We start from the raw sequence: 22,817 nt of genomic DNA, 5'->3' as shown, positions 1-22,817 counted from the left end.
CTGCGCCGTAGATTCTTCCTTGGGACCCTCTGGGGACTGAATGATGTCACGTGCATCCGCCGATGTTTTGGCGAGGGCCGAATGAGGCTTAGTGCTACTGCCCCGGGTCCCTCCCAGAAGGACACTTGGTTGCTTGAGCCCCAAGCACCGCATGCTCAGGTCTCAATCACATCACTAACGTGCTACTCTCCACTTGACGATTGAAGGGGAATCATTGCTGCAGGGAGCTCCTTTACCCCCTAATCCTTGCTCCTCTTTGTTCTTATCTGTCGTTTGATGACCAACTGTTTGCCAGACAAGCACTGAGTCTGGTCTTCCCCTAATCTATACCTCTTTAATCCCGCCCCTCTGCTTCTCAGCATGGTACGTCTGAGGGAAATCCCCCGGACGGCCACCTTCGCCTGGTCCCCCGGAGCTGCATCCCCATTGATCGCTACCGGAACACGGGCCGGCGCTGTTGATGTCGATTTCTCTAATGAAACATGTCTTGAGCTCTGGGATCTGGGGTTGAGCAACGATGATGCTAGCCAGGAGCTACAACCTATTGCCAAGATTGGCACCGATTCTGGGTACGACTCTTTGAGACCTGCTGTGTGTTGCTTCGTCATGCGCGAATAGTATCTGACCACCCGTCTTATAGATTCAATGACTTGGCGTGGACAGACTCCCAAGACAATTCCCGGGGGGTGATCGCTGGTGCTTTGGAGAATGGATCTTTGGATTTATGGGATGCTGATAAGCTGATCAATGGCTCGAGGTTTGTTCAACAACCAGGAATATTTATCGATACGGCTGGTCGACTGACTGGTCTACCACTAGTGATGCCATCATTTCGAGAATGACCAAACATTCAGGGGCTATCAAGGCACTGCAGTTCAACCCCAAGCATTCGAATCTGCTAGCCACCGGTGGCGCGAAGGGAGAGGTATTTCTACCAGCATTGTTATTCGGATTGACCTCGCGACTCACTTCTCAAACCAGCTCTACATCTCCGATCTAAACAACATCGCGAACCCGTATCGACTTGGAAGCACCGCAGCCCGCGCCGACGATATCGAATGCCTGGATTGGAACAAGAAGGTCGCACACATTCTGGTTACTGGTAGCAGTGCGGGTTTCGTTACCGTCTGGGATGTCAAGACGAAGAAGGAAAGCTTGACCTTGAACAACATGGGTCGGAAAGCCGTCAGTGCTGTAGCTTGGGATCCTGAGAAGGTGGGCTATCTGGAATTTGATCTCTGTCGGCAGACTGTCTGACCTTGTACAGCCTACGAAACTCATCACGTCGACACCGTTGGAATCTGACCCTCTGATCTACGTTTGGGATCTCCGCAATTCCCACGCCCCAGAAAGGGTAAGTCCGAACTGCCGTTGTCCTCAACAAATGTGGTGAACTGACGGATACTTTTGTAGACTCTTAAAGGTCATGAATCCGGTGTCTTGTCGCTCTCGTGGTGTCCCCAAGATCCTGATCTGCTTCTGTCTTCCGGAAAAGACAACCGCACGATCTGCTGGAACCCCCAATCGGGACAGGCTTACGGCGAGTTCCCCGTCGTCACAAACTGGACTTTCCAAACTCGGTGGAATCCTCACAATCCCAACTTCTTCGCAACGGCTTCGTTCGACGGGAGAATCTCGATACAGACAATCCAAAACACGCGCACAGACACTGCTCAGGCCATTGCCGACCAGAACCAATCGCTCGACGGTGAAGATTTCTTCGCCAAGGCCCAGACACAGCCCCAGGTCTCCAACTTCTCCCTCCCGAAAGCACCGAAGTGGCTCGAGAGACCCTCTAGTGCAACTTTCGGCTTTGGTGGCAGAGTGGTTTCGGTTGGGTTGATCGAGAAAGGAAAACGTGCGTCGAGGATCAAGATCACGCCGTTCGAGGTTGATGAAGCCGTCGCAAAGTCTACAGAGACATTTGAGACTGCTCTCAAGGAAGGCGATCTCCGAAGCATCTGCGAGACCAGAGCTTCACAGGCTGCCAGCGAAGAGGAGAAGGCTGACTGGAAGGTCATCGAAGCTTTGATTTCGGGAAATCCTCGGAAAGGCCTGATTGAATACCTAGGTTTCCAGGATCAAGCTGATGAGGCTGCTGATAAGCTGGCTAAACTCGGCCTGGATAAAGAGGATGTGAACGGAGATACGCTGACAGAGTCCCGCGGGTCGGGAGCGAAGAAGCACAAGCGTTTGCAATCGATGTTTGACGCTAACCCAGAGGCCGACAGCTTCCTGTCCGATTTGGCTGCATCCAAGGGAGCCAAGACAAATAATCCCTTTCATATTTTCACTGGCTCTGAGTCTGAAGCAGAGCAGGGCATTACTCGAGCTTTGCTTCTTGGCAACTTTGAGAAGGCGCTCGATGTGGCTTTGAAAGAGGACCGGATGTCCGACGCGTTCGTGATCGCAATCTGCGGAGGCCAGAAGTGTATCGAGAAGGCGCAGGAGCATTACTTCTCGAAGCAGACCGGTGGACCTAACTATACCCGCCTGCTTGCTTCCATTGTTGGCAAGAACCTTTGGGATGTTGTGTATAACGCCGACTTGTCTAACTGGAAAGAGGTTATGGCTGCGTTGTGCACATTTGCTGACGACAAGGAGTTTGCCGATCTCTGCGAAGCTCTTGGTGACCGATTGGGGGAGCAAATACGATCCACTGATGACAAGGCTTTGCGCAAGGATGCTTCTTTCTGTTTCCTGGCGGGATCCAAGCTCGAGAAAGTGGTTGCCATGTGGATTGAGGAGCTCCGCGAGAACGAACAGAAGGGCATTGAGACTGCTGCAGATGACACATCCTTCTCAATTCACGTGCGCGCTTTGCAGGGTCTGATCGAGAAGGTCACTATCTTCCGCCAGGCCACAAACTTCCAAGATACGGAACGCACGAAAGAGGCCGATTGGAAACTTGCTATGCTGTACGACAAGTATATTGAATACGCGGATGTCGTCGCTACCCATGGGCGACTGCAAGTGGCTCAGAAATACCTTGATCTCGTTCCGGAGAAGCACCCCGAAGCCGAGATTGCCAGAAACCGCATCAAGCTGGCGATGAGACAGGCTGCTCCTCAGCGTACGCAGTCGACTGTTCCCGCTGCGAGGACGACGTTGAATAGACCTCTGCCACAAATTAACGCATATCCACCTCAGCCAACCTTCTCAAGCCCTGCACCTCCCGCTCCTCAGAATCCTTATGCTCCTCCAACTGCCGCCCCAAGCCAGCCAGCCAATCCTTACGCTCCTCCAGCGGCTGCCCCGAGCCAACCAAGCAACCCTTATGCTCCTCCCACAGCAGCTGCCGCAATCCCGCAGCCACAGGTGAATAACCCTTATGCACCAATCGGTGGTGGAGGCTACACCCCTGCTGGATATCAACCCCCACAGGCGCCTGCATATGGTGTCCAGTCTCTTGGCGGTGGCTCAGTTCCTCCACCTCCCCGTGCGTCCAATCAGTCTCCTGCTGTGACTACATACACCACAGCTACCAATCTACCTGCATGGAACGACCTGCCGGAGGGATTCACGAAACCGCCAACATCACGAAGGGGAACCCCAGCGACCGCCGCTGCAGCTATTAGCTCGCCTTTCCCCAACCAATCTCCCACCTTCTCTCAAGGTCCTCCACCACCTGGAATGCCACCCACTCAGCGTGCGCCTTCTGTCCCACCTCCGCCCAAGGGCACCGTTCCTCCTCCCAGAGTGACCTCTCCACCTACAGGATTTACACCAGCCAGCAACCTGTCCGCCCCTCCACCTGCCGCCAACCCCTATGCCTCGTTGCCTCAGTCTCCCCCAATTGGATCAACTATGGGTATTCCAGCACCGGCGTCAATCCCTCGGGGCCCGTCGCCCTACAACGCGGCGCCTACCATGCCACCACCGTCTAACAGGTATGCGCCAAGCCCAGCGGTTCAAGCAGCAAGCCCACAGCTCGCAACGAGGGCGGCTGTCCCGCCTCCTCCACCGGCCGCTGCTTCACCATACGCTCCCCAGCCGGCGGCGCAGCCTCCAGTTGCAAGCTCCTATGCTCCCAGCACGCCTCCACCAAGCCAGTTGCCGATGCAGCAAGGGCCCCCTCAAGGCCCTCCCTCGAGGCCCGGCACCGCCTCCTCTCAAAGAAAGGCTGCGCCCGCCCCTCCTAAGTACCGTAAGTGATCTTATAGCATCATTGGAAGGAATGAAACTGACTTGTTTCTTTCGCCTTTGAAGCACCCGGCGATCGATCGCACATCCCTGCGGACGCCATGCCCATCTTTGAGATCCTCTCAGCAGACATGCAGCGCGTGAAGACCCGGGCACCATCCTCCTTCAAGGCGCAGGTCGATGATGCGGAGCGTCGCCTCAACATTCTGTTTGATCATCTCAACAATGAGGACTTGCTCCGACCGAATACTATTGCCGACATGGCGGAACTGGCCCGGGCTATTCAAGCCCGCGACTACGAGACAGCCAAGACAATCCATATTGATATCATGACAAACCGGACGGACGAGTGTGGCAATTGGATGGTGAGTGACTCAACCCAATCTCGCAACCGCAGTAAGGTTTTACTCACACCTGTCGTCTAGGTCGGTGTCAAGCGTCTCATCAGCATGAGCCGCGCCACGCCTTGAGGAGCTGAGGGCGGAGGACAATTGTATGGATTACGGCTATGAGTTGTTTGTATAGAGACTGTACTACCGTCTCACCTTGCTCATTATATTTTGGCGAGGATGTGTTATCTTGATTCTCAATATTTTCGTAACGTTTTCCATGTTTTCAACATTAGATTCTAAAAGTAAAGCGTACCCATTGCGGTTGATCATCATTGCTACATCGCTATTATATGGAAAGACTGTACAAGGGACATAAAAACGTAACGCCGGATTGCAACATAGAAGGGGCAGTTCCATAATTGTAGATTCCCGCAGGATCATACCGCACTTATCTACCAGCAATGCCAGCAACTCTCCCACGGCTCGCAGGGAAGTTTCTCGCGCTCAGCAAAGCCCCCTTGACGCCTCTAATCTCCGCACGGAAGCTCGAAATCGCATCCTCCTCTGCCTTGGTGATGCCCGCCGAGGAACCCGCGGAGGTATCCGTGCTCACTGTGCTGTACACGCCGTAGCCCGTGGACGGCGCATAGCTGGACCTGCTGTACTGCAGGCCGTCGAGGTAGTGCTGCAGCTCGTTCAGGCTGGAGCGCATGGAGCCGCCCAGCAAATCGGAGTCTTTCTCTGTGCTGTCGAAGTCACGGAGCTGCGAGGTGATGGTCTCTAGGCGCTTGTGGTGGGTGGTGACTGTGGCGGTGGGGTCGGGAATGGTGCTGTCGTCGCCGGCGGCGGTCTTGCCTGCGGAGAGAGAGGAGGGGGAGGAGGCGGCGAAATCCTGGGAGGTCTGCGTTGCGACGTCACGGTGGAAGAGCTCTGTGGGGTCGGAGGTGATGGAGTCGGTGTCCTCGTCGGAGAGGGCGGAGTCGGTTGGTTGGGGTTTCGGGGTGGTGAGCTCGGGTGGGATGCGCGAGACGGTTTGCTCGAGTCTCTCGTTCAGCTTTGTGAGGTTGGTGGTGGTGGTTTGGGCGAGGTCCAGGCGTGCGCTGGTGAGCGTGGCGAGCATGGGCTTAATGAGATATTCGCTCGCACCGTAGAGACCTGCGCCGAGGCCGGCGGCGCCGTAGAGGGTGTAGAGGGTGCTGCGGAGGGTGACGAGTGGCGGGGGTTTGGACTGCTGGACGAGGAATTCGGGATAGGTGATGATGGGCGGGACCTCGCGAGGCGCGGACGTCTTGGAGGTTGTGCTGGCTGCGGGTGCGGAAGACGGGGAGGAGGAAACTTTGGGGCGCTGGGACACGCTGCTAGGTGTCGCGGGGGTTGAAGCTTTCGACTTTTCCTCAGACGAGGTGGGATCTGGGGTAGATTTGCCCTCCTCTTTCGCTGTGTTGCTGGCGCTAGTGCTCGCCTCCGCATTTCTGATGACACCGAGGAGCTGATCGATCTCCTCGCTTTGAAGGCCCTTTGACTCTAAGAAGGATACTTTGCGATCGATGGGAGCGTTCCGTATGGAATCATCCTGTAGAAACTTGGCCGCTTGCTCTAGTAGCTCTGAACGGGGAGTCTCATCGGAGTTCGGCGATGGTGTGGAGGTGGAGGCATCACTGGAGTTGGCGGCGGCAGGTTGTTGCCATTGAGGAATGGAAGGAGCTTTGGGCTTGACGTTTGACATGGTGTATGGATTCAGGAAAGGAAAGGAATCGAACCGTAATGAAGGAAGAAGCGGAGGATGAGGATGTGAAGGAGGGAGCAAGAGGGGATCATCAACTCCATGTGAGCGACGGAGGCGCTTCTTTACGCCGGTGAATTTCCCCAGACCTCGGCTGTATGGTATGGTATTGTCATGACTCCATCGGATTGATATGGTAGTGGTATAGGCAGCTAGCTCTCAATTCTCACTGCTTGTCTGTGATTTCCTATTATTGTCTTCATAATGTGATTGTAATTCGGATCAGAGTCATCAAAGGTATTCGTATGTTGGATCTTATGCTACCATGGACTCCTTATCAATATGTTGGGGATTCATGGAAGCTGATATACATATATCTTCGTCTCTCTGTGGAGCATAGACTCGACTACAGAGTAGGAATGGGGATCCTCTGTTTCCAGCCAATATCTATTTATATGTTATGATGTTACTGGTTAACTCAATAGACCAAGATCAACCACTTCATCAGACACATTCCTCATCATCCACAATAATAATTATAAGGGGTCCTGCTTCAGTCTACGCTATCGCAGAACCACAACGCACTGCCAAGACACACACCGCCTAGACGGCAGAATAGCGATGCTGGAAACAAATTAAGACAAAGTGACCATTGATCGCAAGACAAGACTGTCATTGATCTTCCATCGAGAGATCTTGCATACAGCTCAAAAGAAAAAAAAATAAAAAGCATAGAGATCCATATTGGGGCTTGGAATACGACCTCTTCACCCGCTGGTATATATATACATATATATATATACCGATTCGACCCAAGCTGATTCCGACCATTTTAGCAGCGACAGATCATCTCCGGTCATCCTGTCTCCATTAGTTCCTCATCAAGTGAGTCCTACGTCCTCTCGTATTGCTCTTGTTCCCGAGTCCTTTTCATGCACCAAACAAACTCTTGTTCTGTTGATCGTTCCTGTCGCTGCTTTTATCCTTCAAAATCCATCCTAGAGAATGGACTTTGGACCCCTGTTGTTGCCCCCCTCCCAGGAAATAATACACACCCTAGCATGCGGGTGCGGCCCAGGATGATAAATGCACCAGCGTTGGAGGGATTCACCGCGTCTGCGAGATATTCGCTGCTCTAGTCACCTTTCCTACGGGCAGCCTCCTGTCTATCTTAGATCGCATCATCCCTATTGGCCCTCCCCAATCCTGGATGTTCTTCCTAAGTGGCGTCAACTGTGTGATAGGCCATTGCTTGCCTGTGTCTACCCGGAAGTGCAATGGGCCCTACCTTGCTGCCTTCACACACACACACACACAAAGTACAATGGCCCACGTAGCCATCATCATCTGAATGGATGTTTGCTTGAGACAATTTATCCCATGAAATCTGTCCTTTGACCGGTGGATCTCTCTGGGAATTCACCTACACCCCTCTCTCCTTTTGCTAGAATCTCGGGAATCAGGCCTCAATCAGCACATTTACCTTGTATGCTTTGTGTCATCAGCTCCCCACTGGATCCGTTGCGCGATCACACTCGGCTCCTGCCGAATTTTTTTTTGCTGTTTGATTTCGTCTGTCGTTCCTTCTGTCGTATTGCTCAATTATCAGACTATCTTTGTGTCAAAGTCCCTTGCAAGCCCATCTCACTGCCTCAGCTTCCATAACACAGTCGCACCCTTTACTCGTCCCCTTTGCTTTCTTTCGCGATGTCTTTACGTCGTTCTCATCGATCCCGCCTAGCGCGGCCTGATCTTATGAGTATTGATTCTGACATGAGTCCAAAGCCCACCAGATCGACACGCGCTGTCGCATCTTCCCCGCTCGTGACCATCAATCGGTCTATTACAGACCCGTCAGGAAACCTTGGTGACTCTCTTTACCTGACCGTGAAGATGCCTTCGAACAAGCTTCGTGAAATTACCGGTGGTAGCGCTCGAGGTAGCTCGTCCGCAAGACGCACCGTCAACGTTTTCACAGAGAATCCCATCATCACGGGGCCACGGTCTAGTCGGCCGAAGAAGAAGCTTGTGGAGGTAAGCACGAGCGAAGGGGATGACTTGGACGACCAAGAGGAGGATGAGGTCGATGAGGATGCTCCCGGTGAGGAGGACGACGACGTGGATGCTGATGGCGATCTCGATATGGACGACGCACCACCCCAACCACCTGTGTCGAGAAGACATGCTAAATCTTCTGCCCCCTTTACAGCGGCCGGAAAGGCGGTGAAAAGCGTAGAGGAAAAGGAGATGGAGTTGGATGATGATGAAGATGAAGATGACGACGAGTTGTCCGAGCTGGACACGGATGCCGAGGGCGAGCCAGATGATCAAGATGAGAGCGGCCTGGGCAATGAGCAGGCAGGGGAGGAGGAGTTGGACGACGAGGAGGAAGATGAGGAAGCTGACAGTGACGATGGTACCCCTGGCGGGGACCTCAGCCGCTTGACCAAACGGCAGAGAGGTAATTTGGGCAATGACTTCCTGCAGCTTCCTATGGGTGAGTTCTCTCTCTTGACTGGCTATATCACTTGGAAGCTTCCCATCTGACTCAAGAGCAGAACCTCAAGTGAAGAAACATCTGACGGCAGAGGAGCGTGCCATGCGCCGAGCCGAGATGGCCCGACGTCGGAAGAATCTGAGCGAGAAGCGAAATGAGGAAGAAAAGGTAAGTAATGGAAATCGTGACGATGGGTTCTGTTCTGGGCCAAAAATCTTCGCGAAAGTATGATGATGCATGGCTGACACACGAGGATAGATGGACACCATCAACCGGTTATTACGCAAGCAAGCCCCGAAACGACGTGGTCGAATTCCTGTCGCTGAAGCTGAAGCGGTCGCCGCGGAGCAAGAGGCACAGGAGTACGAGAAGCCACAGCCGACGATGGTCCGATGGATCAGTGGCCGCGAGGGCAGCCGCATTGGGGTCCCTGAAGAATGGCTCGGCACCCCTGCTGGTCGTGTTTTTGGAGGAGCTACCAATGAATCAGCGAAGCTGGTCCAAGAAGTCTGATTTTTCCGGGGTATCAGGTGATTTGGCTATGGAGCTGGGCGTATTGGGAAGAGTCGGGTTTCATTGATGGTCTATGATATATCTGGGATCGAAAACGGTCAATCAGTCGGAGGCCCGGCTTGATCTATGTATTATTGCGTTTTTCACTTGTATCATACCCTGCTCAGCAGTCTTGACTGAGAAAATCAAGTCGAATTTCTTTATTAAAAAAAAAAAAACAAAAAAAAACATTCTTCGTAGTTATACCTAATATACAAGACGAACTATATAATCGCGGAGAGCGATGCCGACAGATTCTGCTGTCTTGTAGGCGCTATATACTCCGACTATTATGGCCAGCATTCAAGGCTTATCCCGTAGCAGTGAAGAGGCCTATCCAACTACAAGATCATCAACCTAGTCCGTGACCTGTAGAGTTTATGAAACATAATGCCATCCCCGTGGGCATCCACTGGACGGTCTCCCCTTACAATGTCCTGGTCAACAATGCGGTGCTGGCTACCTCCCTGCATGTTGCTGCACAGTTAGTCCAAAAACTGCATGGAGAGCCGCGTCTCCCCGGCAGTGGCCTGCACGCATGCGGTGAGAGGTCCAGACGGGCATCATCGTGATTCGAAAAGAGTTTCCGTGTTGCCATTCCCGACTTCCGCGCGCAACCGGCTCCGCCGCTTCTCTTTACTTCGTGTCTTGGCTTGATGGCGTCGAGACTTGCGTCGTGTCTGAATTGGATGCTGGGGGGTTGTTTGGGGATTGGGATTGTGCTGGGGCTTGGGGTCTGGTAGTTGCGAGACGGGTTAGTGCGTGTGTGCGAGCTATGAGGAATGGCTGTTGCTTGGTGCTCTTGGAGTGTGGGGAGCGAGGAAAATCAACGTACAATTGCGTCGTGCGTTTTTGGCTTTGTAGTTCTTGCAATGCGGGCTGGAAGGTATAGTAACCTGAGGTGGGGACAGGTCAGTACAGGGAAGTTTGTGCCTTTTGGGGTTGAGGTCTAGAGGGTCATATTTCCATTCATACCTCCCAAGATGCCCATTCCGATGGCGATCACGGCGGGGATGAAGTTGCGACTCATGGTGGGTTGCAAGGTGTCGATGATATACTGTAGACGCGAGATAGAGAAGATTGAGTATAAGTTTGGCCGAGTAAGTTTTAAAAACAGGTCAGAACGTGCAGGCTGCCCGATGATCCTCGGAATATTCCAGTGGAAGACGTAGTTAGAGTCAGGGTCCAGTCAATTAATTCCACTTTCAAGCTCCGCCGCTGCAGAACGCGTCTCCACATTTCCGACGCGTCTAGACGGAGAGCAGCCTTTGAACCATCCTGGATTCTAGAAAGCTGTCTACAAGATATTACCTTTTGGTTTTTATTTTTTTTTGGTTCCGAATTCTGTCAGCAGCAAATCTGTGTCCACGTCTTGCGAGCAGGTCGCGGTCTCGTCTCAGTTTTTACACGAAGGAATGGACGTCTAGGGCGATGGGCAATCGGGGTACAAATGGAATCATGGCGGGAACGAGGCTTTGTACCGGACTCGGACTCGGAGGATGGCTTCGATAGTCAGGATTCGCGGCTCAACCCGGTTCTAGAGGATGTGGTTGAAGAGCCCGTTGCCGACGCCCAGCACGATATTGTGCCGGACCCCCACGATGACAGGGCAAGCGAAGAAGGAGCGCAGGACGAGGGTGCTGGAGATCCCCAGGTCGCGGTATCGAACTTGGATGATGCGGAAGAGTGCACAGGCGCTCCCTCAGTCACGCCTACGAGACTGGATATAAGGGAGGAGACTACCCAGGATGATTCTGAGACTGTCCGATCGAACGACCAACACTCTGCAGAGAGGACGACGACTGGTCATGGGAAGGAGGCAGGGTCAACAACTTCAGCCTCAAGCAGACCGGACGCGGCTACGCCCAGCCAGCTGTCGACTCCCCACAATAAACCGCAGGAGGACATTTGGGATATTCCTAGTTCCCCGGACGAACTACAGTTCGATTTCCAGCCATCCCGAAAACCCATCACTTATGTATCGAGGGGAAAGAAGGTGACGCATATCCGGGAGGCCAGCCCGACTCACGAGGAGGATCACACACAACCGGCGGTCGAGACCGCCGACATATCGCCTCTTTCGTCTCCGCTATCGTCTCTGCACTCGATACAGCTGGGCGACGACGATGATGATACTGCGCGGCAGGAATTACAGGATGACAGTGGGCACCCTGAAACTACAGAGGCAGCAGAGACTCAAGAACTACCGACTCTGAAAGATATGCTTCCTGCCGAGATTCCTGAGGATATCCTCCAAGAATTGTCACACCCCATGCGACGGTCGCTGAGACAACGCAACCCCATCCAGTTACACCCCTACCTCCTCGAAGATGCAAAATATCGGAGCCTTATGAAAGCCAGGGGATTGAAGCCTGTGCGCGTTGCTCTAGCGGAACAGGCTCTTCGTGATGTAGCCAACGAGAGCCAAGGCAACGAGTTTGAACCTCCCTCGAGTGATCCCGTCGAAAGCTTTCAATTTCCACCGTCATCGCCGGTTCTTCACCAGCAATCTCCTGAAAAGCTTCTTATGCACACGGACTCCGTACCCCGACGAAGTCGTCTCGATCCACAATTTCGGGGACATTCACCAAATGGCACAGTAGTCCGCCCGTCAAAGCGGCGAAGGGTATCAAGACCCGAAGAGGATGCCCGACGTCGGTTGCAACATGTCCCCCAACCTAGTGTGGTCATCAACAACTCTCCTGCGCACCGCGCGAACACCTCGTTCTTTGAGATACCAAGCCCGCCGCGCTCAGGTAGCGTCTCTTCCTCGCAAACCGCCCAGCCTGTGGATGGATTTATATTCCCTCCCGGATTTACGCCTCCAAAATTGACTACGCCGGTGACGGAGCCGAGATTCAACATGCGGAATGCCCCTGGAATGGATGTCATGGACTGGTCAGGCGGCGACTTCGACCCCGGCTCTGTGGATGCTCAATCAGTCACCCTTCAGAGTCAACCGAATTCTGATTTGGAGGAGGATGGTGATGATAATGATGATGACGATGAGGGGGAGGAGGATGCAGGAGAAGATGAGCAGGCTGTTGTACGGTCATTGCAGCGCAGAATTAAAGGCGTGCTTCCAGCGTCTTGGCTACGACTTGATCAGAAGAAGCAGAGCGAATATTTCCCTTCTACCCAACGATACCGAGAGAGAGCAGCGCTTCGAGTAGGAAATGCCAAGGGCGTCGCCAAAAAGATTACAAGGAGGGCTGACGCTGTAGACTCGTCCTCCAAGAATCAGATGGCATCTCTCAGCCTGCTTGCTGATGAAGACAGCGGTGAAAGCACAGAAGCGGATGAAGCACAGTCTGAGGTGAACCCGAGTAGGCAATTAGCCCAGCTCTTGGGACTTGATATCCCATTTGATGATGAGAAATGGGAAGACGACATCCCCGAGGATAATCAGATGGACTACATGTTCCCGTCTATACCTCGGGGGCCATCTTCTCGAAGTCGGAAGCAGGGAAAGAAACGTCAGAGACCTGATCAAAGTGTTGCGCATATTCATCACCCCGCTAAGAAGGCTCGCTTAAAACGACAAACAAGGATTACGGATCCAGAATATGGGACGCGAACGCAAAGACATACACCACGCCGTCCTCTTCCGAAACTGGGCATCTTGGATGCTCCGGATGTTGCCCATCGACCTCGCAAAGAACAGCCCCAGTTTCTGAGGGTCGCAGCGCGAAGAGCGCGCTCGCGAAAGGACATGGGAAGAAGGAGCCCGTCCCGCAAGTTCTTAAAATTAGGATCGCGTGTGGACACGGAGGATGCTAATATGACATTGCGTGAATGGCGAAAAGGAAGCCTCCCACAGACGACTTTGCCTCAAGTACGGACAGAGCCGCATGTACGACAGCCGTTGATGGACCGCCCCGTCAATGGACTCGCCCCCCTGCGCAATCATGCTACTCACGTGAGGGATAAGACCCCCAGGATCGATTTGGGAACCACCGCTGCAGCTCAGCAAGACGATGCTGCTCCCGAGAACTTGGCAGATGAAGATATTTCAGATCCAACACCAGCCTTAGAGGGCAACAGCACGTCTTTACGAAACCCCAGGCCTGGACAGCAAGGGAATAAATGGGTTATTCGTCGAAATCTTGCCGTATCTTCTCTTCAGAGGAGCGGTCCAAGACCGGTGGGACTAGAAAGCACAGATGCAGGCAGCACTCTAGCGTCACCCTGGCTATTTCACAGAACAATTGCACGACTCAATCAGGATTATCGGCAGAAACGGGGATCTCGGACGACGCAGCGTAGCTTGCCGCTCGATAGATACCTTGCGAACAACGTTGCGCCCAGTATACCTACCAGCGCTGGTCCAGGAGTCACTACTCAAACTCCGAGGACGAATAACCTGGTCCCTCAGGCCCAACATGAAAGGAAGCGACGTCAGGTGCGGAAACGACCACCTCAGCGAATAGACATCGGTGCTCTTGTCAGCCGAGAAGCTATTACTCAAGAGCTTACAATCCTGTCTGGGGATACTCCGGTCTTGGAAACTGAGAGGTTGAATCCTCCAAGCCATATTGGCAACGGGCTGAGATCGTTCCAGCGCTCTTATACTATCGATTTCGACGTCACACCTCTGCCATCTGGTACATTCTTTCACGAATCTACATTCCTAGGGAGTGGGCAATTCTCGCGCTCTCTCAAAGTCATACAGCGCGATGTAGACAGCCGGGGTCCTTTAATCCAGATTAAATATCGGGATCAATGCTTCCGCTGGGGCCCTTGGACCGATGCTGTTTCTTCAGAACTTGGCAATGTTTTCGATGCGATGATTCAAGAAGTCGAGTCGAATCAAAATGAAACCACTATTGATTCCGAGACAGGGTCCGAGGGAGCTTATACCCTGTATAGGTCGCTAATCAACTACGTCTCGGATGCACTTTCATTCGAGGATCCAATCGATAGGATAGGCTTTGTCACAAGAGCTCAGACTCTTGTCATGAAGTTGAATGACTATCTTATGGGATCAACTTCAACCGATGAACGACAAACGGCACGTCTCACAAAAGTTGCAGCTTACAATCTGGTGTTTGCAAACCAAGCACTTCAAGTGGCATCCCACGCTCTTGTCAACGATAAGATCGCTATGGAGGTCCAAGACAGTGTCAAGTTGATTGGCCGACGCGTTCTCGCATTCGTTTCATGTCTTCCAGCTCAGGCTCAAATACGCACCTTCCTCCAAGAAATCAAGTCTCCAGCACGTCGCGAAGCAGGCATTCGGAATGATCAAGCAGTTCTCGAGTCCTACATCGTCGCTAGGCATGTATTGCAATCTACGTCTCAACTTAAAGCATGTTTTGAGGAGTACATGATTGAGAATTATCTATCGGCGCCGGCCGACTTGACTGTTGCAAAGGATATCAAGAGCTACGAGATTGGCTGGCAGAAAATGTTCACGACTCTGCCATTGAATGAAGTCGATACGGACGGACTCCTCAAGACCGGAGTGCGGTTCAGTGAAGGTCACGGCAACTGGTCAATGGTCAAACGACTGCTTTCTCCGATGCTCGACGACTATGAGACTAACTCAGCATCACAACCGATCTCTTACAGTAGATACTGCCAAGCTCTTTTTCACAGATGCTTTCATCTGATCAATGGATGGGGGTGGCGGGATTGCAGGCCTATCATGCAATTCCTGTATGATTTCTTTGCTAAGAACCAGCTGTACGACCTGAGGTTCGAGGAAAGTTACAGATCTCCTTCCTTCCTCGATGAACTCGACCGCAATCCTTCGCTTGAAGTCAGGCCAGGTGATCCAACCTTCCATATATTTCTGAAGATATTGGCTACTGGGCTCCGATTCTTGCCATTGTCTTATGATAAGAAGCAGATTCGCAATTTTGCTTGGCGGCTGTTGCCAAATCATGATGGAAGATATCCAAAGGAGAAGCCCATATCTCAGGCAGACTTGGACGCCGTGAGAAATCATCACGATCTTCTGTGTACGTTGTATTTCGCTGTTCCTGATGGGTGTCGCCCTCGACTCGAGACTATCAAAAATCTTGTCGACCCTGCCATTTCGCATCGTGAAACCTGCAATATCAGCTTTCGCTCCTGGATCAGGCTTGTGCGATTCAAATTGTCTACGAATGAAGATGTGACTGACCTGGAAGCATTTGCTGATTGGCACTGCTACTTTCTCAACGAGTTTTTGAAACAGCATGCTCTCGCGCGGAAGGAGATTGAAGCTCAGAATGCCATTGAGAAGAGTTTCTCCCATCAGCAGGTTGAGAAGACCATTTCTCAAAACCAACGTCAAATCGAAGCCTTGCTCAACATGGCTCTGAACGGCCTGCAGATTGCTCTTCGGGCAGCGCCCACTTTAGAGCATGCGCGGATCCTTGTTTCGAAAACACCTATCCGAGCAATCCTGAGTCTTTTTAATCCTAGGCTCACCCGCATAAACGCTACTGTTGCCGAAGCGCTCCATGTAATAATAGCCTATGTTAAGAAGTGCTACTTGGATACTACGCCACCGTCCAACGCTCCTGCGCTCACGACTGACGAAGATAGTCAAGAGTATGGCGACTGGACTGAGATTGAAGCGATATACGGGGGTGAAAACCCTCCGCCAAGCAAAGGTGTCGAGCATGTCGAACAGGTCTTCCTCCCGGCAGTATCCCGTCTTGTGTCCAATTGTTTTGGCGAAGATCATTGCCCCGAAGATACAATCCTTCTGAATGTCATTGATTGCTGGACTTCGATTGCCCACGTCCTTGTGAAACAAGGTTTGAAGCATTGGGACAACTACCTTAGTCCTTACGATGGTGATTCTTGGTTAGCACTCCGATCGACGGTGCAGACGAGAAAATTCACTCCACTCTTCCTGGCTAGCTGCATCGAAAGAGACCCGCGGTTTCTATCGGACTGTAGGAACCAGATCCTCGGCCTGTGGATGTCCAGCTTGGTGGAACGGGGATCGATGCTCAAATTCCAACACCGCTTGACGGAGGCGCTGTTGAATCAAGACACAACAAATCCCATGTTGCATAATCTGCCATTCTTAAAAGATCGGCAGAGTGAGCAGTACATAATCTCGATGGAAGACCTCACCCAGCGGAGGCTGTCACTTCTCTCGAGTCTTCTGTCGAACATGCGCGCACATGTTCAAGCTCTAGAGGATGCAGAAAGTCGACAATTGACGAGCCCAAAACAAGACTACAAGGAGTTAATCCGACGGATGATGGTATCCATGAAATCAAATTACCAGGAACTGGGACACGGGGGAGGGACCGCGCAAGGAGCCTATGTGGATTTTGTTCATCGGATTGTTGGATTCTTGCAACAGCACAGCAGAGATATCTGTCCTATCGACCCATTCTTCACCGATCCCACATCCTTCCCTCTGCCTTCGGCTGATCCAACTTACATTGTTGCGAGACTCAAGAGCTATGAGCCAAAGCTCTGCTCTGAGAAGGTTGTGAAGACATTGGTGATATTCGTCCAGGGCGTGTCCGAGCGAGCTGCCATTGATGGTCAGCAGATATATCTAGTTGACCAGCTGCGTGCGTCTATGGCGGATATCTATGAGTCTGGAGATCCAGAGAAGCCTACTCTGCGCGCTATACTCCTGCAGTGCGTGTTTCCTGCTTACGTCGAGTGCGCCTTTGTCAACCCGGCGGCATGGCTTCTCAGTCGGCCAATCATACAGACCGTCTCTCTTGTGTTCAAGGACCTGCTGTTTGCCATGGATGTCACGGATACAATGTGCCGGGCATCTGTCACTGCCATGTTGGACAGTATCTTCCGATCAGCATACGAAGTCTTTCATAGAATCGAGGCAGCGTCCACTATGCTCAAATTGCCGACTGTGATGGCCACGCTCACTTCTCTTGTCGAGATGACCACTTCTGCTCTTCCAGCAGTGGACTATATAGACCGAGCAACGAATGTTGGAAGCAGACTCATCTCCCAGATCGGCGCTCTTCGTGAATCCATCATGTCTGCCGCATCATGCATTCGGGAACAGTCATGGGAGGAACCAGATCTTGCTCAACTTTCAAGTGTGTTCGCCCCTGACAGCACTGCGAACCCGGCAGTCCCCAAATTCTTCCAGGTTATACGAGCCGCCGCGACCCAAGAGTTGCAGACGTATCTCATCGAGAACTGGTCGCAGCATCAGGGCAAATACTATTTTACTCGACGCGGCGGGCACCAACCCCAGCTGGTTGATCTTGAGCCATCAATCACGGTGGATCTTGAGCAACGACCGTCAGCGGCATTTGAAGGTGCCGTCCAAACCTTTTTGGAGACGCTAAGAGCGATTGATTTATTTGATGAAGCGGATTAGATGGGCTCATATGCCCCTCCTAGATGGTATATACTCCCATGTCATAGGTAATTCTTAATTGCCCCTATGGTGTTCGCATTTATGATGTCAATCCTCATGTCCGATGTGCCTATATAGTATGAAATAGCTCGACTATTTAATGAATTATGATGACTCTACAATGCTGTGCAAGAGTAGAATGGTTCCAACCCATATCCTTATGGGAGAAAGATGCATGTGATTTAAAAGTCTTGATTGCTTGCCCTCATACCAATCGTAAAACACTCATGACAAGTCAGGTAAAAGAAGAAGATCACACACTCAACACCAAACAAAACACATTCAAACCACCCGGATAATGCATCCTAACCCATTCGCCAGAACCCATCCATTGGGGGAAAAAAAAAAACACAATTCAATGCCAACCGCAAAGTGCATTATAGCTAGAGAATAGTTATACCAACGTCGCCAAGCGATCTTATTTGAAATACCCAGCACCGCCTGGGGGACTCGACGCGGCCGGCGCCGCGTCCTTCGCATGCCCGTCGTGCAGCTCCGGGTGGCCGCCATGATTCCCGTGACTTGAGCCCCGGCGGTGGAACGGATGCGGATGGAACCCAGAGAACTGGAAGACCTTCTTGACGGCGCTGGCGACGCTGGAGCGTTTCTTGGACTCGGGCGACGCCTGCGCTTGCTTGTTGTTGTTGTCAAGGGCGGCGGCGGCGCTGGCGGGCTTGTGCACGATCGAGTCGTCCTGCAGGACGATGGAGGTGGGCTTCGGCGGCCACTGGCCGTCGGATTTCCAGCCCTGCACCATCGCCTTGACCAGGTCCGCGAGGTTGATGGGCACCGTGGGCGTGAGGCCCTGCACCACGACCTTGGAGTAGATGGACGGGTACATGGTTGGGGTGATCGAGGCGCGCACGGGGTTGGACAGCGGGATCAGCGAGGGGGCGAGGGGGATGAGCGGATCGCGGACCTGGCTGGGTGGCAGCGTCGGCGTCACGGCCGTTGGTGTTGTTGTCGTTGTCGTCGTCGTGTTCGTGTTCGCATTTGCATCCGCGGTTGCCGGCGCCGACTCCTGGCTCTCTTCATGCGACGGCTTCGGCACCGTCAGGGTCGTCTCCGTCGACTCCTTCGCGCCGTCATCGAGCGTCTGACTCTGCTCCGCCTCCCCCTTTCCCAGGTGCGACTCGCCCTCCGCAATCGCCAGCGACGCCTCCGTCCGCGCAGCCAGACCAGGCGAGCCAGAGCCAGAACCCAAGTTCGACATCGACCCCGACATCGACCCTGACCCCGACCCCGACCTCGACCTCGACCTCGACTTCAAGCCCAAGCCCAAGCCCTCATCCCCATCCTCCCCCCTCTCCAGCGCCCTGACCTCCTCCGCCGACCGCGCCCCCGTCCACGCATCCCGCCGCTCCACCCACGTCCTCAGCCCGGGATTCCAACGCATCTCCTCCTCCTCCGCCAGCCGGCGACGCAGCCGACGGCGCTCGCGCGCCCTCTCCTCCGAGTCCCCACCGTCCTCACTCAACGGACTCCCGACCTCTGTCGGGCTCAGCTGCGGCTCCAACTCGGAGCCGGAGCTGTCGTATTCGCGCAGCCGCCAGCCGAGCCAGGGCTGGTGCGGGAGGGCGGCGGCGCCTGAGGCCGGGCAGGAGGGCTGGAAGGTCCAGTCGTTGCGGACGACGTCGGCGACGTGTCGTTTTGCGTCGCGGATGGCGGCGTCGCGGGCTTCGCCGGACATGCTTCGGTTCGGTTGTGGTTGCGTGGGGGAGTCTGGGAGGGTGGAGGGGGGGGGGGGTTCTTTTTCTTTTTTTGTGGTTTGGGGGAGAAGGGAGGGGGGTTTTGTTGGACTTGGGATGTGGGTAGCTGTTGGTGGGTAAAAGGGACTTTTTGAAAACTGGGGTTCCTGTGGGGTTTCGTGCCGATCGTCCAGAGACTGAGAGTGAGGATATTAGATATTAGTTGGAGTGTTGGACTCACAGACTGCAAGTGGGTGGCGTGACCAGCGAGCGGAGAGGAGAATTCGACGATGTCATCGCGACAACAACGGATGGTGTGGGCGTGACCTGGCCTATGATCCCGTATGGTAGGAAAACTCTCGGCGTCAATTGCTTCGACTATATACCTTTTCTTCTCTCTTTTCAGCTCGATTACTGATACATGTTCTATCTGTTCATATCGCTAATAGTACACAAGGTGGTCTCGTTAAAAAAAAAAAAAAAAAAAGGAGAAAAAAAGAAAAAATCTCCAGTCACAAAGTCCATACATACAGAAAAACATTTGTTGATTGATGTAAAACACCCCCTTCTGGCCGATGATATACCCAAAGTAGAGGACTCCTAAAAGAACAAATAAAATGCAAGAAAGAGAGAAAATAATCATGTCCGGACACGCGCTGCGTCGGTTTCCACCTTCTCCATACCGCCAGGCGTGAAGCCCCATCCCGAGTTCTTCTTGCGACGGCCCTTGCGGTCTCCGTATTGCTCGTCGAACTTGCGGATCGCAGACAGGGACGACATGTCTTCGCTAATCGAGGCGCTGATTTCCTCCATGCCTCGCTCGAAGTGCGCCCGGGTCAATGTGCGCCGCGCGGGATATTGGTACGGCTCGTCGCCTTGGTGCTTCGCCGCCAAGTCGTTCTCTTCACGGACACAGGCCAGCGCCGCCGCAACGCAGAGGTTCTTCAAATCGGAGCCCGAGTAGAGCGGAGTACGGTGAGCCATTTCGGCGAGGTCGACCGAGCTGTCGAGGGTCTCCTCTTTGAGATGGATCTTCAGAATGGCCAGCCGATCTTGCTCGGTCGGGAGGTCGACAAGTAGTCGTCTGGGCAGCCGTCGAAGGACCGCGTCATCCAGGTCGAAGGGCCGGTTCGTGGCCACCATAATGAAGGCAGACATGTCGTTCATCCCGTCCCATTCGCGAAGGAACTGGTTGATGAGCTCGCGGTGCGAAGTGCGGCTGCTGGCACCGGTCCGGGAGCAGAAGATCGCATCGGCCTCGTCGATGAAGACCACACACGGGCTCAGCTTCTTGGCCAGCGTGAAGATCGCCTTGACGTTCTTCTCGCCCTCTCCAACATACATATCGTACACTTCGGAGCCACTGACCTCCAGCACCGTGGCACCACTTTCCCGAGCAACGGCCTTTGCCAGCAGCGTTTTACCGGTACCAGGCGGCCCGTAGAGTAGCAATCCCGGAATTTTATCGGTGGCCAGAACACCGTAGGTGAAGGCTTCCGGCCGGATAAGCGAAAGCGACGTAAGTGTCTTGAGGGCATCAATGGTCTCCGGTGGGACGTGAACATCGGCGAAGGTGGTCCGGAGGTTCTTAGCATCGACAACTCCATTCAAGAGCTTCTTCTCGTGGGAGTTGCAGGTTTTGCGCAGAGAGTTCAACAGCCGCTCCCGGTCGGTTCCAGTCTCTGATGTTGCCGATTTGGGCGTCCTCTCCTGGAGCCAGTCATTCTTGAGTCGGTCGTTCTTGTACATCATCTCGATACCACGCTGGATGTGTTCGAATCCGAACGGCTCGCTTGGATCAATGCAGCCCAGTGCGAGAGTGGTTGCCCAGTGAATCTGGCTGTACGGCCAGTACCGCTCGTCCAAGCCAGAGTCTTTCACCACAGCTGGAGGCAGAGGCCAAGTACGACTGCCGAAAATGTCGTCCTTGATAGCCGAAGGGCTCTCGCTAAGACGCGTCCGAAGCATATCTTGTATGTGACGGATATTGATGTCCAGGGTGCGCTTCTTTCGATCTTCGGCTAGAGTCTTCTCCGCTGTCCCCGAGTCCATTCCCGGCGTGATGACCAGCATCTGTGAGAAATGGTCGTCAAAGGCGTTTTGCATGAGCCTAGACGTATCCGAGTCGGGGCTGACTTCCTGCGCCGAGGTGCCAATGAACAGAACTCGACTGCCACTTTTCCTACGATCCATGATCGCCTTTTGTAATAAAGCCACGAATTTAGCGCCTTCCCGAGTCGCTTGTAATTCGCCGTAGTCCTGGACCTGGAGAATGACATCCCGTGAGATCTCAGGCTGACGTTCCGTCGCCGTTGCTCCTTCGGCTGCTGGCGGGGACTGCTTGCGCGGCGAGTTGATGAGCTCGTTGACAAGTCGAAGCCGTCTGTCCTCGACGCGATCCATGCTGCTCTGTGGTGAAGCGGCACCATCCAAAGGCCCGTTAAAGGATGTGATTAATGACTTGAGACCCAGAAGACTGGGCAATGGAATATCTGCCCCATCTCTGGAGCTCTCAATGGTGATGAATTTCGCTCCCTTCAAACCAGGTCGGGAATTCTTTGGCGACCCCGGGTCGATCATGTCGGCATCGTCGGCGTCGCTCTCGTTCAACCCGTCTCCCATGTCTTGCCATGATTCGGAGATCGAGGGCCGGTACACCTCGTAGCCGAGCGACCGGATGGGCGATGTCGCCCCACCATCCGCCAGATCTTGCTCGCTACAGAGCTGAGCAATATCTTGGGCATTCAGAGTCACCAGGTCTGCGCCTACTTCCTGAGCCAATCTCTTCACCACTGCATCGAGAAACAAGACACCATCCGCCCCGGGGTATTGGAGAACCAAATGCGATTTCCGTGCCGACGGTTCTTTCGCGTACTTGGCCGGTGGAAGACGTAGGCCTGCTTTGGCAGACGCGCATAGTTCCTCCCAGAGCGCCTCGGGGAGCGCATAGCGATGGTCTGCGCCGGGTTGACCCTCGGAGGGAGACGGCTCACCTCCTTCACCACCTTGAGCCTGAGCAGTGCTCTCCTGTGTTCCCGTTTCCGTTGCTGTTTCGGCTGACCGGCGTATCGTGACTTGGTGCTGGGCCTCCACGACAGCCTCGCCGCCGTCGGCATGCAAGACGACATTCCGTTCACGAAACCATTGCGGCACCTTGGCTATGGGGGCTGCCCATTCCTTCCCTTGCTTTCTATTTCTCAAAGCCCGGCGCACCCCGGAGCCATACGGGCCCGACTCTTTCTTCACAGGGCGCTCCACCGACGGTGTAGGACTCGATAAGGGAATATTCTCCGAGGAGTTGTGATCAGAGCTTACGGTTGGTAAATCGTGCGCAACACTTTCCGGAGCCGAGTCTCGAGAGTCGCTGGGGTCCGATGGCGCCGCCGCCAGCCATTGCCGCGAGAGATGGAAGCGACGGGCAGAGGAGGCGATAGTCGGGGGATAGCGGCGATGGGCGACGAAACGGCAGGGTCGCGCGAGAGACGAAAGTAGCCTGCCTTGCAGTACCATTGACGAATACATCCGAGGCAAT

At 53.6% G+C, this 22,817-nt stretch overlaps 6 protein-coding genes across 6 annotated transcripts, besides 6 other annotated features; 3 read left to right on the top strand and 3 right to left on the bottom strand.

Annotated features, from left to right (window-relative positions):
- Positions 1-360: 360 nt before the first annotated feature.
- Positions 361-4,613, top strand: sec31 (putative protein transport protein (SEC31); the record flags this gene model as incomplete). Its single annotated transcript, XM_001275571.1, has 8 exons — positions 361-569; positions 641-757; positions 820-925; positions 982-1,215; positions 1,268-1,354; positions 1,414-4,147; positions 4,210-4,508; positions 4,569-4,613. 8 exons carry the CDS (start codon positions 361-363, stop codon positions 4,611-4,613), a joined length of 3,831 nt encoding a protein of 1,276 aa, XP_001275572.1.
- Positions 3,188-3,287: a microsatellite.
- A 310-nt stretch (positions 4,614-4,923) lies between the features above and the next one.
- Positions 4,924-6,201, bottom strand: ACLA_071780 (peroxisomal membrane protein PEX14; the record flags this gene model as incomplete). The annotated part of the gene is made up of 1 exon (XM_001275570.1): positions 4,924-6,201. One exon carries the CDS (start codon positions 6,199-6,201, stop codon positions 4,924-4,926), a length of 1,278 nt encoding a protein of 425 aa, XP_001275571.1.
- Positions 6,202-6,976: 775 nt separating this feature from the next.
- Positions 6,977-7,000: a microsatellite.
- Positions 7,001-7,971: 971 nt separating this feature from the next.
- On the top strand, positions 7,972-9,208 carry ACLA_071770 (PAPA-1-like domain-containing protein; the record flags this gene model as incomplete). The annotated part of the gene is made up of 3 exons (XM_001275569.1): positions 7,972-8,695; positions 8,757-8,863; positions 8,954-9,208. The coding sequence occupies 3 exons, from the start codon at positions 7,972-7,974 to the stop codon at positions 9,206-9,208; spliced, it is 1,086 nt and encodes a 361-aa protein (XP_001275570.1).
- Positions 9,209-10,697: 1,489 nt separating this feature from the next.
- Positions 10,698-17,558, top strand: ACLA_071760 (uncharacterized protein; the record flags this gene model as incomplete). Its single annotated transcript, XM_001275568.1, has 1 exon — positions 10,698-17,558. The coding sequence occupies one exon, from the start codon at positions 10,698-10,700 to the stop codon at positions 17,556-17,558; it is 6,861 nt and encodes a 2,286-aa protein (XP_001275569.1).
- Positions 12,228-12,256: a microsatellite.
- A 457-nt stretch (positions 17,559-18,015) lies between the features above and the next one.
- Positions 18,016-19,287, bottom strand: ACLA_071750 (DUF4050 domain-containing protein; the record flags this gene model as incomplete). Its single annotated transcript, XM_001275567.1, has 1 exon — positions 18,016-19,287. The coding sequence occupies one exon, from the start codon at positions 19,285-19,287 to the stop codon at positions 18,016-18,018; it is 1,272 nt and encodes a 423-aa protein (XP_001275568.1).
- Positions 18,532-18,582: a microsatellite.
- Positions 18,805-18,862: a microsatellite.
- A 466-nt stretch (positions 19,288-19,753) lies between the features above and the next one.
- Positions 19,754-19,790: a microsatellite.
- Positions 19,791-19,924: 134 nt separating this feature from the next.
- Positions 19,925-22,795, bottom strand: ACLA_071740 (ATP-binding protein; the record flags this gene model as incomplete). Its single annotated transcript, XM_001275566.1, has 1 exon — positions 19,925-22,795. The coding sequence occupies one exon, from the start codon at positions 22,793-22,795 to the stop codon at positions 19,925-19,927; it is 2,871 nt and encodes a 956-aa protein (XP_001275567.1).
- Between the last annotated feature and the right edge of the window lie 22 nt (positions 22,796-22,817).

Source organism: Aspergillus clavatus, genomic scaffold, assembly GCF_000002715.2.
Source record: "Aspergillus clavatus NRRL 1 1099423829791 genomic scaffold, whole genome shotgun sequence".
NCBI lineage: Eukaryota > Fungi > Ascomycota > Eurotiomycetes > Eurotiales > Aspergillaceae > Aspergillus > Aspergillus clavatus.
This window is presented reverse-complemented; position numbering and strand designations above follow the sequence as displayed.